The sequence below is a fragment of the Camelus ferus genome, chromosome 14 (assembly GCF_009834535.1).
Source record: "Camelus ferus isolate YT-003-E chromosome 14, BCGSAC_Cfer_1.0, whole genome shotgun sequence".
NCBI classification, from domain to species: domain Eukaryota; kingdom Metazoa; phylum Chordata; class Mammalia; order Artiodactyla; family Camelidae; genus Camelus; species Camelus ferus.
In genome coordinates this window covers 11,545,278-11,562,419 of record NC_045709.1, presented here as the reverse complement: position 1 = coordinate 11,562,419, position 17,142 = coordinate 11,545,278, and the positions used below count along the sequence as shown (strand labels likewise).

At 38.1% G+C, this 17,142-nt stretch overlaps 1 protein-coding gene across 4 annotated transcripts; it reads left to right on the top strand.

Moving 5' to 3' along the window:
• The first annotated feature begins 4,161 nt into the window (after positions 1–4,161).
• CKAP2 (cytoskeleton associated protein 2) lies at positions 4,162–16,839 on the top strand. 4 transcript variants are annotated; one of them, XM_032496227.1, is made up of 9 exons: positions 4,162–4,354; positions 5,238–5,322; positions 7,357–7,432; positions 7,558–8,420; positions 8,876–9,080; positions 10,414–10,584; positions 12,380–12,446; positions 14,484–14,739; positions 15,234–16,839. In XM_032496227.1, the coding sequence occupies exons 1-9, from the start codon at positions 4,285–4,287 to the stop codon at positions 15,487–15,489; spliced, it is 2,049 nt and encodes a 682-aa protein (XP_032352118.1). In that variant the 5' UTR covers positions 4,162–4,284; the 3' UTR covers positions 15,490–16,839. The 4 variants fall into 4 exon arrangements, with proteins under 4 accessions (XP_032352118.1, XP_032352117.1, XP_032352119.1 ...); XM_032496226.1 differs by having other exon boundaries at positions 7,354–7,432; XM_032496228.1 differs by lacking the exon at positions 4,162–4,354 and adding an exon at positions 4,800–4,932.
• The last annotated feature ends 303 nt before the right edge of the window (positions 16,840–17,142 follow it).

Sequence of the window (17,142 nt, the reverse complement as noted above, 5' to 3'; positions counted from 1 at the left end):
GGAAACAACCTAGGTGTTCACCAATGGATGAATGAAGAAAATGTAGTACACACACACACACACACACACACACAGTGGAATATTATACAGCTACTAGAAAGGATGAGATTTTGCCATTGGCAACAACATGGATGGGCCTTGAGGGCATTACGTAAGTGAAATAAATCAGATAGAGAAAGACAAACACTATATAATCTCATTTATGTATGGAATCCCTCAAAAAACAGAGACAACCAATTGATGGTTCCCAGAGGTGGGGGTGGAGAGTGCGCAAAATAGATGAAGAGGATCAAAAAGTACAAACTTTCAGGTATAAAATAAATGTCATGGGGACAGCATAATGACTATAATTTACAATATTATATTCCATATTTGAAAGTTGCTAAGAGAGTAAATCTTAAAATTCCTTATTACAAGAAAAAAATTTTGTAACTGTGTATGGTGACTAATATTAATTAGACTTATTGGGGTGGTCATTTTGCAGTATATACTAATATCAAATCATTATATTGTACGTCTGAAACTAAATATAACATTATATTCAGTTATACTTCAATTGTTTTACGTGTTAAAAAAAAAACAAAAACCAAAAAGGAGGATCCAGTACCTTGTTTGCTATTCCTTTTTGTTGACTTCTGAGCTACCAGTTGAAGAAAATGCTTTTCATTTGGCCTTAATAGAAGAGAAGTAATATCCATTTCTTAAAAGGCAAAGAAATAAGTAATAATAGTACTGATGTTGTACTTGAGTGGGTCAAAAACAAGTGGCATGTTTCAGACTTGATGTTGAAAAGATACTTTCAAAGCCTGCAAGATAAGGAACACCCTCAAACAGCTGCTCACAAACTGGCCGAAGGGCACACCTCATCAGTGACTGCGGGGTGGGGATATCCAGGCACTTAGGCAGCTCTCTGGGTCTTACTTTAAAATTCCTTCATCTTTTGTAGGTCTTTGAGAGAAATCCATCTATGTGCAAATAAACTGAATCTAAGAGATCCGTCACATTTGCAATAGACTTTTTCTCTGTCACCTTTTGGTTTTCTTAAAGAAGAAATGATGAAAAGTGAACATTAGAAATTGCTCATCTTGGTAGCCGTGAAGTGAGACTAATTACACAAATTATCCTCTGATAAAAGTTTTATATGAGGAGTTTGGGGATTAGAAACAATAACAATGATTTTCTCAAAATTTCCTTTACAGCTGAATACACTTAGGTGGAGTCAACATAACCCTGCTAACAAATGCTAAGAATTTTTTCTCCTTTTCGCAGGTTTGCACCTGCTTTTTCAACTGGCAAAAATTAAGACCTTTCATCCAAGCTTAGCAACTGGGAGCGCCTTTGGTCTTTCTTACTTGTAAAAATAAAATTGTCATTAAAAAAAAAAAAGTGACACAAAGCGTCTATAGTATATAAGCCTTATCTGGTCCAGATCATTTCTTGATGTCCTTTCCAGAGACAATTTCTATGATATGAGTTTCAGGGTGGTGAGTTTTGACCATTAAATGCTTTAATCTTACTTGGCAATTCCAAGATGGGAAAGGGCTGCCTCTGAAAGTCATCAATTCCTTTTCCAGGCTGCGTGAGAATACAGGCTGCATGGTCACTTATTGGAGACCCTGTAAGTGATATGAACTCAGACTGAAAGCCTGTGATTCTCATTCATTTTTAATCACATAATTTTGCAAAGCCCTGTGCAAATGAATACGAAAACTCGAATGCAGTGGGTGTTTGGAGAATATGAATGTTCAGATTAATCCCGGAAAAGGATTTTTAAAACCTAAAATTGAGAAAGTTATCAAAGAGTTACAAAAACAAACAAGCAAATAAAAACAGAAAACACTTCAGGATCAAACAGTTTCATGGGTGAATTCTTTTAAAGCTTGACAGAACAAATAATTATTTACCACTTAAACTTTTCCAGGGCACAAAAAACGAAAAGGTTCCAAATTCCTTTTATGAAGCCAGAAAATCATTAATTCCAAAACTCAACAGAAATACTCTAATAGAGTATATAGAAAAGTGTCACATTAATATGCCTGCAAAAGCTTATAGGAAATATTAGCAAAAATAAACAGAATATTAAAAGAATGGTATAGAACAACCCAAGTGCAGTTTATCCAAAGAGTGTAAATATAATTCAATATTAGGAAATCTATTATCAAAATTTAACCAATTAATAGATCACAGAAGAAAATTAAATGATCATCAAAGAAATAGTAAAAGACATTCGACACAATTCAACATCTATTCCTAATTTAAAACAAAATCTTCGGAATAGGGGAATACTTTCTCGACACATTGAAAATCTTATCCAAAAATGCAGCTGGGCACAACTTCTTTCCTTCCTTCCTTCCATCCTTCCTTCCTCCTTCTCTTTTGGGTTCTTTCATCTACTTAGATATAATTTATGTACAATAAAACTTAACAGTTTTTAAATATGCAATTTGATGAGTTTATACTACAATTATATATACAGTCATCATATATAGAATATTATCATCACCCCCAAAAGTTTCCTAGGTCCCCTTTATATTCAACCTCCTCCCCCAACTTCCTGGCCTCTGAGAACCACTGATCTGCTTTCTTTCCCTATTGTTTTGCCTTTTCTAGAATTTCATGTAAGTGGAATCATAAGGTATGTAGTCCTTTGTATCTGACTTCTTAAATATAATGCCTTTTTTTTTTTTGAGATGCATCCATTGTGAGATAGAAAATATATATTAGTTTCTGTCCCTTACCTGTTAACTGGTCTCTCTCCATTTCCCCCAACCCTAGCCCCTAGCAGCCACTAAACTGTGTTATGTCTCTATGGATCTATCTATCCTGAATATTTCATATAAATGGAATCATACCATGTGTGTGACCTCTTGTGGCTGGCTTCTTCCACTTAGCATAATGATCTGGAGGTTCTTGAGTCACTTTTTAACTGTTCTATTTGCTAAAGTTCTTTGTCACTCAGTGGGAATCCCTGGTTACCCAAAGTGTCTGATGAAACTTTGGCAAATAAGCAACAAAATTAACAGTAGTATCTAAACAGCAATGATGTCTTAGGAATGGTGACAGGTGCTGCTTGGCTATTGGTTCTTCCAAAGTTGGTCTGAAAAGTAGGCAAGTTTACACTGAAAATGGGACATTTCATCAAGAAAGAAACTACAGAATATCCAGAACTAACTTCTTATTAGCTAGATGCTACCATAAAATGCCTGAAGAAAAAAACAGAAAGACAGGGGAAAAACTGACCACAGTTGAGAGACAACTGTAGAGGCCCTCACAGCTGGGCAGGGGAGATAGAAATTGAACACCCCCCACCCCCCGCCACCTTTAAAATCTGACTGAAACTGTGCGTTGCAACCTAGTCTCAGTGATCAAGCAAGGCAGAGAAATGCTATGATTCCTGTACTCAAAACCAAAAAGAAACAGTCCAGAACTCTCCCTATCCGTCCCCCTCACCACCCACAAAACTTCTAGCTCTGAATTATTTCAAGTCGCGTTCATTGGGTGTTTGCGAAGGTTTTCTGAAGGTGGTATTTTTAGATGAGAACTGAGAGTATGGAAGCACACTTAAACGCATAGACACACAAAATGTCTACGACAAATGCTATTTTATCTACGCAGATTATAAAAGAAGAGTCTATCCCGTTTTACCCTTTCCTTTCTTTTTCGGGTCTGATAATTGAGTAATACAGAGGAAAATAGACCCTAATTTCAGTTCCCCTTTGCAATCTGTGCCAACGTGGATAAATAACTTCTGAGCCTGTCACCTTATCTGTGAAACAGATAACTTCCCACTTCAGAGCTGTGATACGGCAATGAAGCAGTATTTGTGAACGAGAAATACACGTGCTCTCGGTACAGTTGTCGGTGCTTATAATCCTCCTCCTCCCAAAACAGAAAACAACGCTTTTCTTGTCTGCCTTCCTCAAGGCACTGTGACCGTCTAAGACAAGACCTATCTGCTACTTAGCAGGGACTCAGTAGGCCGACTCCTCCCATGCCGCAAGTCCAGGACCAAGAGCGCTGTTTGGATTTGAAAACTTAGGGACTCAGTCCAGACAAGTCCTAACTGAACTAGGCAGACGCAAGCCCCGCCCCGGCAACCGCAGCCCAGCCCCCGCCCCCTGCTCCCATTGGTCCATTCAATTCACGCCGGGCACCAATGGGCGGAGGCGGCGGCCGCGCAGTTTGGGGCCGAGGTCCGCGCGCGGAGCGACAGTGTGCGGCGGCACCGGCTGCAGGGAGTCGGCGCGGTCAAGCGGGTGGCGCAACTCCCAGCCCAGAGCTGCGATGAGCACCCCAGCCGTGCCCCAGGACCTGCAGCTGCCCCCGAGTCAGAGGGCCCAGTCCGCGTTCAGAGGTGAGGGCCGCGAGGGCGGGAGCTGCGCAAGCCGGCAGGCGGGTGTTTTGCCGGAGGGGCCGGGGGCGGCTGCGGGGGGATGGCCCCGGCACGGCGGTCAGGGCCTTAGCCCCGTCCAGTTTTGCGGACGCTCGGCCCCTCGCGGCCCGGTTCTCGGCCTTTGTGAACTGGACAATCGGAGTGATGCCCGTGCCGTGCTGTTACTGTGCGGATTGAGTGCCTCCTCTGCGGCCGCGGCCCACTGGCGGCGGAGACGGGCCTGCGGTGCGGGAATCCGTTTAGCGACCGGGAGTGTGCGGGGACCCGCGTTGGGGGTCCGTGCCCGCGGGGGCGGGGCCGCATCCGCGTCGGGAGCTGACCGCGCCTGCGCAGGACCCTGCCGCCTCCGGGTCGGGAGTGAATTTCATCTGCTGCTTCAAAGTTAACACATTCGCCTTCGAGTTTATAAAAATCTGGGGTTGGCCAGGCCTTCAGAAATGACAGGCGTTTCTTTGTCCTACGCATGGGAAAACAAGGAAGAAATTCTCACCCAATTTTGGAAAATTAGAACTTGGAGTCTACTATCTCGTCTCTACTATGTAAAGTTTCTTAAATCTTGACTTTCAGGAACTGCGTGTTGAAAATGATGTTCTCCAGATTTTTCACTTTTAGACAGTAGAGAATGTGATTCTTGTGCAGAGTGGTTATGGGGACCTTTTCTAGTAATAGTCACTTGAAAATGGGATTACTTCTCAAAGGGCAGTACTGAATTGGGAAATTGTCTTATATACAAGATGTGATCTCAAGTAGAACATTTTTCGAAGTAAAAATCTTCATCTAGTCAATATTTTATTTGATGTTATTACTGTAACTGATGCTTACCTGTCACTCTTCTCTTATTTAGAGCAAAGAAGACAAAAACTCAAGGAGCATCTGTTAAAAAGAAAAACATTTTTTGCATACAAACAGGAAAACCCGATATTATCCAGGTGAGGTCAAATTTTTTCATTGTACATCTGTCAAATTATATTGGACCTGTCCAATAAAAGTGTAATGTGAGCCACGTAATTTAAAATTTTCTAGTAGACACATTTTTAAAGTTTTTTTTAACATGAAATGAATTTTAATTACATTTTATTTAATCCAGTATTTTAATTTGCATTTATGTTAGGTACTTTATTTATTGATATACTTGTCATTATGAATGCTTCAGACCCTTCCCCATGGTAGAAAGTACTCAGATTCTGCCTGTATTTAGGGGATAAAGCTGTCAGGACTTGGTGATGGGTTATATGTGGGATGTAAAAGAAAGAATGGTGTTAAAGATGATCCTGAATCTTCCAGATTAAAGGCAGCTAAAGAGATCTGACACTATCCACGTGTGCTCTCCCTCTTGGCTACTCAGGGACTTTGTTCCTATGATTGTTTGCTCATTCTTCTGCATCATTAATGTGTCCCTCAACTAAGTCATTTCCATCAGCATAGAAACACTATGTATTATATCTCATCTAAAAAAGCCTTAAGCCTCACATTTCCTTTCAGCTGCTGCCTCATTTCTCTTTCCTTTACAGCAAAACTCCTCAAAAGGAGCTATCTGCATTCACTGTCTCCATGTTGCCATGTTCCATTCCCTCCTCAGCCTGTGCCTATCAGGAATCTGTCCCACCACTCTAGAGAAACTCCTTAAATCATAGGAACAAAGTCCCTGAGTAGCCACGAGGGAGAGCACATGTGGAGAGTGTGACGCCGGTCCAGCCTGTGTCAGTTCATCTGTTAGAAGGCAGGTAGAGTGGATGGACACAGAGGCAGACAGGCTGCTAGTCTTTGGTAGAGGAAAGATAGGCTGATTCTTGAGATTGGTTCTCATCTTCCCAGTGAGGTAACTTCCCAGTGTACTGTAAGCCCAGAAGTAAGAGAAGCAGAGGGAGAGCAGTGGGGCCTGATTAGTTCCAGCGCCTGTTTGGGAGGAGCCTGGTAGGTGGACCCCGAGCATCATCTCCTCCCACTCCTGTCAGACGGCAGGCCCGGGAATAAGAGGAGAACTGTTTGCCATCAGGTAGTGAATGCAGGTGCTTAGACTGGGGAGACATTGCTGTGTTCTGGGCGGCTGGCGTGCCTGCGAGAAATAAGAGGCACCTACACTCAGAAGAGAGCTACCAGTATGCCTGTTCGGTGGCACATCTTGACCCTTACCTGCCATCACTCAAACGTGTAGCACAAGCTGTGTCAAAGTTCTGCCCGTTCTCCAAGAAGACAAAGCATGAGCACAAAGATGTGAAAGGCAGTGTAACCCAAGTTGTCAACTATTGAGACCAAATTTTGTTGACTCTAAAATGTACATTTTGTTCACATTTTAGCGTCTCTGAACTCGGAATCTGCCTTAGAATCAATGGCATGTCCGATTGACCCTGTTTTTTCCTTTCTTCATGGAATACACAAATCACTTGCTAAGAGATTGTCACAGCCTGTACTAACCAGCCTATATCTGTAAAAAGGAGTTTAGGTTAAATTCTTAAAGAGGCCTTTGTTTTGGATATATATTCTAAATGCAATGCCATCTAGAAACTAAACTCCACATTAATTGATAAATTAAGTTGTGAGTGTGTGCATGGAAAATTTTAGATCTCTTTTGGGAGAGCTATTTAAAAATTTTTTTTCAAGTAAGTCTGGTCCTAAGTACTTAAAACTAACCAAAGAAATTGTGGCTTAATAAAGATTTTTTAAGACTTGTTTGAATGACTAGAGAAGAATGGTTTGGAGTGAGATTATTAAATGTTTACATAATCTATGGGAGGAGGGTGTTAAGACTTGTAAGAAAATAGCTTTAAAATTCCTCAAGCACCTTGTTTACACTATTAGATCACCCTATAATAAAAGTTTTCTTAGGACAAATAAATCTCAGCTCCGTTCTTAACTCAATTTAAAGTGACAAAATAAAATAATTGTTAATATCCTCCCATACCTCCCCTCAAAAAGGAAACTTCCTTGGTACAGTTTTTTTTTTGTTGTTTTTTTTTAAGTAGTAGAGACCAGAGAGTAAGGCCATCTGAAGGCCAGATCCAAGAAGAGACAAAAGTTCTGAAACTGAAGACAAAAATGGTAAGATATGGACATAGCCTTCATAAACTGTCCCTTTTCCCTTTTGCCTAAAGAAAGTTTTTTCCAAACGCTTTCTGAAAGAAATGAGTTCTGAAATACTGATTTGTCTCAAATAACTTTTTTAGGCTGATAAAGAAAATATCGGGAGGCCAACTGGGATCAAAAATGATACAATAATGGAAAAAAAGAGTATGCCTTTAAAACCTTCTAATGATTTAACCAATTCAGCTATAGCAATTGATACACATAATTTTGAGGACAATAATCAAACATCTTTACCAATAAAAGATGACCCCCAAAGTCAACATATGACATTAAGCCAAGCATATCACCTTAAAAACAATAGTAAAAAGAAACAAACAACTACAGAAAAACCAAAGCAAGATGCTAACGTGCCCAAGAAACCTGTGCTTGGATCTTATCGTGGCCAAATTGTTCAGTCTAAGATCAATTCATTTAGAAAACCTCTACAAGTCAAAGATGAGGGTTCTGCAACTACAAAGGAACTTTCAGCCACTGTCTCCAAAGCCACAAAGCCTCAGTCTGTAAACCCCAGCAGTGCAACCGTGAAAAGTGACAGAGCCTCAAATATGACGACTGCCACTAAATTTGTGAGCACTACATCTCAGAACCGACAGCTTGTGCGACCTCCTATTAGAAGCCACCACAGTAATACCCCAGACGCCATGAAACAAGGCATCAGCAGACCACCTGCCAATGTTACAATTCGGAAAGGGCCTCGTGAGAAAGAATTATTACAATTAAAGGCAGTTCCATCTAGTATCAAAACTAGTTCTTTTCAGGACATAAAAAGAAACAAGACACTGTCAAGAAGCATGACATCTGAAATGGCAGCCAAGCCTGCTGCATCTTCTAATACTAAACCGGTAGGAAAGTCGAAAGGCATTGACCAGCGCAGACATACGATCGTGAAAGCAGCTATTGACAGCAGATGGGCTAAGCCCAAAGAAACTGCAGAGGAGAGAAAGTAAGTAGGTGTGATTTTATTGGCTTAATTTTCAGTAGTACCATTTATGAATTTGACTTATTTCCTTGAATGTATTAGAACCTTTTGTGCATGGATTCTCATCAGTCATATGCAGGTCAATTTCAGCAAATTTATATCACGGAAGAGTATGTCCTAAGTTACTGTGCTTGAGTATGTTTCATTAGGTGGTTTTATGTAATCTAAGTTAAAATGCTTAATGAAATTGGGAAATATTTTATAACCTCTCCTTTTAAAAAATGCATTGTTGGAGTCTTTGAGCATATAATTAACATTGATATGTTCGGTATTTCTTTTTCTTCAAGCTTGTGAACTATGTATGTGCCGCCAATATAGAGCTACCTACAGACCTGAAATTATTGTTTAACTTTTGCTCTATTTGACAGAATTCTATCATCAGTATCACAGTAATGTTTCTATGCTGCTTCTAACTGTAGAGCTCGTCTGAGTGAGTGGAAAGCTGGCAAAGGAAGAGTGCTGAAAAGGCCTCCGAGCTCAGTAGTTACCCAGCCTGAGCCCGAAGGACAGGATGAAAAGCCGGTTGGGTCCTTCTGGACTACCATGGCAGAAGAAGATGAACAAAGACTGTTTACTGAAAAAGTAAACAAGACGTTTTCTGAATGCCTGAACCTGATTAATGAGGTAGAGTCTTTATCTTATGTTTGTGTAGCAGATTATAGTTTGCAAATTACCTTCATAAACATTCTCTCTTTAAATTACATTGTCATTCTTTTTTGACCAATTGATGTGTCAGCGGTGTTATGTAGAGGTAATGGTAATTGTGGGGTTGTTTCTCTATAGCCTTTAACACTTTGATCATCATGTCACCCAAATCTGGGTGACAGTTGTGTTTCCTCAGGGGTACCCGATCCACAGTGGGCGATCAACGTGTTAATGGACTGCGTTTTCCTTGAGTTCATATAAGTATATCAAAGATAAAACTAGATTTTTACTTGAGTTATAAATACTGTATTTCTCTAAGATGTTAATATAGAATGGGCTGGGGGTGGATATTCACTCTGATACTTCTGTTATTTTACATTCATTCAGTATATTTACAAATTATTTTTCCCACTCATTCCATATTTTACCACTCATACCATATTTTTATTCCACAGCAACACAAATTAGTGAGTCATTATTATTACAGATTAAATTTAAGTTGACCAAAATATTTGCAAACAAAATCCCATTAATCTAAACCACCTCATCATGGTCTTGAACTGTAGGAGTTTATGATTTGGACCAGAGTTCTGTAGAGTATGACAATCAACTTCAGAATGTTTCGTTTTTTTCCTGACAGCTCTTTAATCTTGCTTTGGTCACTTATTAGTGTCTATGATCCATAGCAAGACTGAACATACAGAGTATGATTTCAGACCTTACTCCAGTCTTCATAAGCGCCTTCAAACTTTTTGTGGTTCTGACGACCAGCTGAAATTATAGTCAGGGAAACCGATTCTATTCTGATTTCTGCTCAGCTGGGGTTTTTTAGTGATACTATGGAATTTTTCCGCCCCACTATTTAACTTATATAGCTCTTAATTACTTAAACAATTACAAATTCATTTTAATCCTACTATCAAAACCCAACAAAGATAATTAAAAAAAAAAAACTTGCAAGCTATTCTCATAAGCATTTGGTAGGTGCAAAAATTCTAAATAAAGTATTAACAAATAGAATCCCACAATATGTGAGGATAAACATCAAGACCAAGTAGAGTGTTAGTAACTTTTTAAATAATATTTTTCTCAACTAGTATTTTTTTTCTTGCCTCCTACTCTTGACTGATACGCTTCTTGCTAGCCATTCAGAATAAGTTTGGAGTGAGGAGGATAATAGTGAATACTTTGTGAATAATTTCCTACCCACTTTTCCTCGCTGTATCACTGCTCTTGATTATAGTAAGCTTATTTAGTTGTTCATAATTTGTAGGCTCAAAGAGTTCACTCACTTTATTTCCTGCTATTTTAGGGATGTCCAAAAGAAGAAGTATTGGCTACACTGAATGACCTGATTAAAAACATTCCAGATGCCAAAAAACTTGTTAAATATTGGATATGCCTTGCTCGTCTTGAGCCAATCACAGGTCCTATTGAAAATATTATCGCAATCTATGAGGAGGCCATTCTGGCAGGAGCTCAGGTGAAATTAAAACTTAACTGTCTTTATTATTGCAGTGTTAATAATGATTTAGAATTATTCTGGAACACATCACAACACAATAAATAAAATAAAGTTGTGGTTATATATGTAATCAGTAAGGGATGTTTAAAGGCCACAAGGATTGCATATTATAAAGGCTGTTTCTCAACCTTTTGAGACTTACTCCTGTGCTAGGGGTAATCTTAGGAAATGGATATAAGCCAAAACGTGCATTTCATGAAACTTGCTGTGAGAAAGATTTTAGCACAACATGTCATTTTGCACATTTCCTAGTTTGAGAAATCTACTGGGAAATTGACTTTTTAATATTAATATGTATTTATTGAATAAAAACCAAGTGGAATTAAATTAACTTTTTAAATGTTAGCAAGCTCTGATGGCTTTGTGAGAGAACTTTTGCTTTAGGATTATATCTTTATGGACACATTTATATGCTACATGTTTGGTCCAGTCACATATAGAAAATGGCAATAAACTAATTTCTCTGACATTATTACCACCATAGTGGTTTGATATCAGCCTCTCACCTCTTCCTAGTGTGTTGTTACAAAAAGCCCTAGGTATAGAATAAATTGTATCTTGAGGTTTTTTATTTGGTTGTTTTATTTGTTTGTTTTTATGGGCAAATGTTCCTAAAATGTATTTCCTTTTGACCAGGTTTCTCAGAAATGCATTCTTGGAAATTGTTTACAAAGAAATTTAAAAAAAAAACAAAAAAAACTCTTCTTTTTAGCCTTTCCTTAACAAAGGCCTAAATCCTTTAGTCTCAGCAAAGCCAGAAAATGCTATTTGATCTTTCGCCTGAATCAAAAATCATATATTCATCAGATATTCTCTCTATGGCTGTTATGTGTAAAAATACTTTGCTGAAGCATAATTGTATTTGACGGAATCCCACCTGGACCCTTCCCACCTGGACTCCCAGTGTTAGGTCCCGACTACACTGAACCAGAAGGGACATTATTAAGGCAGCTGATGGCAGTATAGTGAGGGTACAAAAGTGGAGCCAGGAGTTCACATAGAAAGCAGTGGTAGAAAGAGAAAGATGTGATACCAGAGCAGAAATTGGAAAACAAGGCTCAAAATTAGCCAAGAAAATTGAAAGCCAGATGGGTGGGTAGTTCAGGACTAAGTTCTAGAATGGAGAATATCAACCAGAGCTTCCCTTCCTTATCATGTCTTGAATATATTACATTGCAGGCATTGCAGTTCAAAGGAGAATAGTAAATGCTTATATCTGACGTATAATGGACACTTAGTGAACTTTGAGTTTTTGAATGAATGAAATATATTAGGTTGATCAACCGTGAACTCTTCAGAGATGCATTTAATAGCATGTGAAACAAAAATAATAACCATGAACTTGAATGTAGGACAAAGGAGTAAACTAATATAAATTTAGAGTAAACTTAATATAATCAGCTCTTTATTAGATATTAACAGTCTTAATTTGCTACTTGTTTTTTTGTTTCTGTCAGGCAAGCAGTGATAATTATCTTAGGCTTAAGAAAAATTATGGAAAAAATTTTTAGCTGATGAAATTCTATCCCTTAAGTTCACTTTTATTCTATAGATTGGGAAAAAAAAGTCATTTTTTTCAACTTGAGTGGCAAAATAAGTCTCCTGAGAAAAATGGCACAGGAACCACTGCCTTTTTAAAAAATATATATGAAATTTAATCACTAATTTTAATGTTTTAAACTTGTACAACCTCATTAATATCTGAGAATATAAAATTTACATGAGTGTGCTTTCTTCATTAAAAAAAATTAAGCCTATTGAAGAGATGCGACGTGCAATTGTTGACATTCTGACAATGAAGAATCAAGAAAAAGTTAAAGGTAAGTTAGCTTCTTTTGTTTCCTTCAAGTGAATTGTGATTTTATTAACTGTCTCTGCTGAACTATTTTTATCTTTTTTAACTTCTTAAATATGGAGGTTGTTCCTTTCCTCATACTTCTGTTGATGTACCTTTGAAATTCATTGGTTTTATGTAGTATAAATAGTTTTTAATTAGGAGGTCTGGTTCAAAACCCAAATTTGTTATCGCATGTCTGTGAAAGTTACCTTACCTCTCTAGGCCTTAATTTCCTGTCTCAAAATGAGGCAGTTTGACTGAATGATCGCTAAAAAGATTTTTTTAGTTCAGCAGAGAACATTTCTCTTTATGGTTGCTGTTAACATGCCCCAGTTGACCATGCAAAAGATGTATACGATCTGATCTTAGCAGCTACATGGAATGAAGGAGCTTGAGAAGAAATGGCCAGGGAGACAGGAGGAAAAACCAGGAAAGACTAGGATACCTCAAATGCCCCGTCATTCACCTGCTTAAATTCCTGACCCCAGTCTCTTCTCTTTCGCTCCCTTTCTGCCACATTCCTGAATTTCTTTACTTTTTTTTATTTCCTAGAAAGAGCTATACTATCTGTCTTATTATCTCTGGATCTTTCCAAGCCTGTCTTCTACTTTTAACCTAATTCCTATTTATCCTTTAGGCCTCATTTCAAATGTCACTTCCTTCAGGTAGCCTTCCCTGATGTCCATCTTTCCTCTCCACCCAACTAGATGAGTTCTGTGCTCGCTGTTTTTCTCTGTGCAATACTTGATGCACGTGATTGCTTGTCTGTCTTATCTTTTAAACTCTAAACCCTCTTGTCAGGGACCGTGTCTGATCTTCCTGACCCTTGTGTCCCCAGTGCTAATGCAATGCCTGGTGTGTTACTAGGCACTTAAATATTTGTTGTATTAATGAATCGATATTCCCTCTCTCTCCTCTTCAACTTCCCCTCACTTTAACCACATTCATTTTATCATGTAACTAAATCATCTCTTAGTAAAAAATTTCCAATAATCTCCTAATAAACAAATCTAAAGGTCTTTCCAGCTCAACGGCTTTACAAGGATGTCTCGCAAGTATTTCACAGCTGACATGTTTTATTTTGGACTTCCCTCACTGCTTCTCCATACCTCTATCTCTTCCTCCCAAAAAAGGAAAAAAAGAAAAAAGAAAAAAAAATCCTCCTCTGTGATTAAAGACTCCTAAGAAGAAATTTTGGAAGGAATGCCCCTAATACACGGGCACACTTTTTCAGACGTACACATGCATTCAGACGTACACATGTTTATGAAGTCCTGACTTGGGAATGAACTTGGGCCCCCTCCTTCTCACTGGGTGCCTCTGCCTCCTGCCTCCGTGCTCAGACTGTTCTGCTTTGTCTTCTTACCATCACCTGGTCATACGTTCAGCTGCCTGCCATTCTAAACCATTCTTCACAGTGACCAAATCTAACTGTATCTCTCTCCAGTGAATTTTTTTTTTAACCAAACCTTCCTACCTATCTAAACACATCACCTCCTTCCCACATTCCCACCTTGCTCCTTACCCTTATTCGAAGCACACTAGCCCTTTAATGCTGTCTTACTAGGTCATTTTCTTTTAAGCTTCATGCCAAGATTGTCTTCCTTGGTCTTTTCAAGTACTCATTTTTCAAGGTCTCCCCTAAATGTCATTTGTGAAGCCCTCCCTCGCCATTTTCCTGTCCCATGAGCAAAGTCAACTATTTCTTTTTATGGATTCCCTTTGTTTTTACCTCAATGACAGCATTTTCCTTATTTTAAAGCATGTCTCTTCCATGGAATGTTAACTTCATAAGGGACAGGGATGATTTCCTTCTTAGATTTGTATCTATAACCCCTAACACGTAGGAGATAGTACATCTTTGTTAAATAATTGTCGCGGTATTTGCTTAGGAAAAGTCATGGTTAGGATGGTAGTTTGGGTCTATTATTTTGCAAATGTGGCCAACTATAAATAACTTTGTCTTCTGATTTTGCTCTTTAAATTTGACCAAAAGCTTAATCTGTGAATCTTTCTATAGGAGAAAATAATGAAGAGGCTTGTGAAACCAAGGAACAAATCCAAGAAGTCAACACTGAGGATACAGGTGTTAATCTAGGGTCTGGAAAGCCAGAAATGGAAAACAAGCATCCTCGAAGTGTGGTATTTCAAGACTGTGAAAAGGAGCGAGATGACAAAACAAAAGATCCGACCAACGATGTTAAAACCCCCAAAACAGAAACTAGGGCGAGTTGCTTGATTAAATATAATGTGTCTACAACGCCATACTTGCAAAGGTAAACTTTTAAAATGTAATATGCTGTGATTTGTTTTAATGCTTAGGGATAATAAATACGGTATTTTAAAATCTTTAAAATAGCTTCCAATTAGAATTATTTGTTAATAGAAAGATTTAAAATAAATTGAGTAAAATTGGAACATTTTTTGCCCTTTGAATACTAATTTGCTTTGTTTTTCCCTAAATACTGCCATTTTTAAAAAGAACACTTTTATGCTATTGTACTTTAATCTCTGTATTATTGATAACAGTAGGTTTTGAAATTGAGCAATTAGCCAATTTTATAGATATTCAGGTATCTACTGTGTACAACATAATAACAACAAGTAGAGAAATTACTCCTTCAAGGAGCTGGCAGTACCTCTTTCTATAAGACAAGCAGTCACATGGTTGCAACATACAGGTTATATAGTATGATGAATAGCAAAGAAGTGCAAAGTGAAAATGTTAACATGTTTTTTAACTTGGGGAATAATTCTGTGTTCTTTTTAGTGTAAAAAAGAAGATACAGTTTGACGAAACAAATTCTGCATTTAAAGAGCTGAAGTTTCTAACACCAGTTAGACGTTCTCGGCGTCTTCAAGAGAAGACTTCTAAATTGCCAGATATGTTAAAAGACCATTATCCTAGTGTGTCTTCACTGGAACAGTTAAGAGAGTTGGGAAGTGACACTGATGCTTTTGTGTGCCGCCCCAACGTGGCCCTGTGCCGCATGTACGTGGAGACCGACCCAGCAGAAGAGAAGTGAAGCCCTGACGAGGAGAGGATGGGGTTTTTATTCTTCCGAGGGTGTTCTGTCGGTTTGTCTGTTGTGCCTTTGTACCTCCCTTAGATCAGGAGTTGCCAGGGACCTAAGTATTCATGGCAGTAGGCGCTTTTACTAGTGTTCACTTTATAGCAGGTGTTACCTTCTGTGTGTGATAAGCTAATCCTACCTTGTCAATCTCAGTAGACTGAGTGTTTCCCTAAGGCAGGTAAATTTTGTCGAGACAGATTTAGCTTACTTTTTCGCCCAGTGCTAGTCCCCCAGACTGCTGTGGTCCCCGTGTGCCTTGGGCTGCCCCTGGTTCTTCGCTGCCACTTTCCATCAGTGCCAGTGAGTCTGCCACCTGTGGTCTCTTGGCCTCTTTTGTTGTAACTGAGGTCACCAAGAGGGACAGTTAACTAAATACTCCATTTCTAAGAGAAGGTATTCAGTGCTAAGAAAGAAAATGTGCCAAACTTAGTGGGTGTTCGGAACTTTAAATCTGAGTTCCTTTCTTTATTTCCTTTTGTAACTTGACTATCCAAAATTTTAAAATTTTAACTTCCATTGCTTCATTTGATACAGTTTATAGACTATTAGAATGGAGATAGAGAAGGAATATGCACTATTTAATGAATGTCATTCTAGTTTAGATAGTATTTCTAAAATAACTAACACTTAAAATTGACTTCTTCCTTATAATATAAAAACTTCACCGTTAAATCATGTCTCCTAAAACATGATAGTCATACACACTAAACAGTTCTCTCTACACATAAATACCACCAATAAAATCATTTTATAAGTCTCTGAACTAATACTTAAATGGCACACATCCTCTACCAAATCTAGTTTCAAATAAGGATTTGGTCGTCGTAAAAGATTATACTTTTAATACTGCATAATATGAACGTGGTGAAAAATCACATTTGTGTTCATTAAATTCTATTTGTAAAACACCTATCTTTGTTCTATTTATTGTCTTATGTTCTAGAGAGTAGAATTTTTACTCCTTTTTAAGTTGTGTACCTAATATGTATACAATAAATTAAAATATCTATATAATGATATTTCAGTGACATTTTTTTCAACAAATATAAAATGTAGTTTAACCACAGTGAATAAATTTGAACCTTGCCTTTGAATACATTCTGATGAGATTTGACTTAAGGTTTTTCAATACTTAAAAATAAGTGTGTGCATAATGGTGTATTTCCTTTTGAAAAATTATTGATGTTCTCATCTAAAAACTTACCTTAATTTTCACCTTAATTCTTTAGTGTTTTTGTACTTTGTATGAATGGCATAAAACATGCCATTTTGAAATAAATGTGAGGCTGGCCTATGCTCTCAGTTTTGTAGTATCTGTACCATATGGTTCACTTGGCATATAGCATAGCTTGAAATATCTCAGTGAAAGAGAGCTTGAGATAAACGATTCCATGTTTGGACAGGCTCTGTAGAGTGCTGCTTTTCCCTCCTCCCTTTACTAAGGGAAAATCTATAAGTAATCATAGTTCTAACATTTATAGACGTAGTTCTAACTCCTTTTCAGATGAGTAAGAACAGTTATGTAGTTATGTGACTGACCTAGGTTTGTTCCAAGCTAAATATCTTTAAGAATGTGATGTATGAAGTATGAGCCTTCAAGTCCAA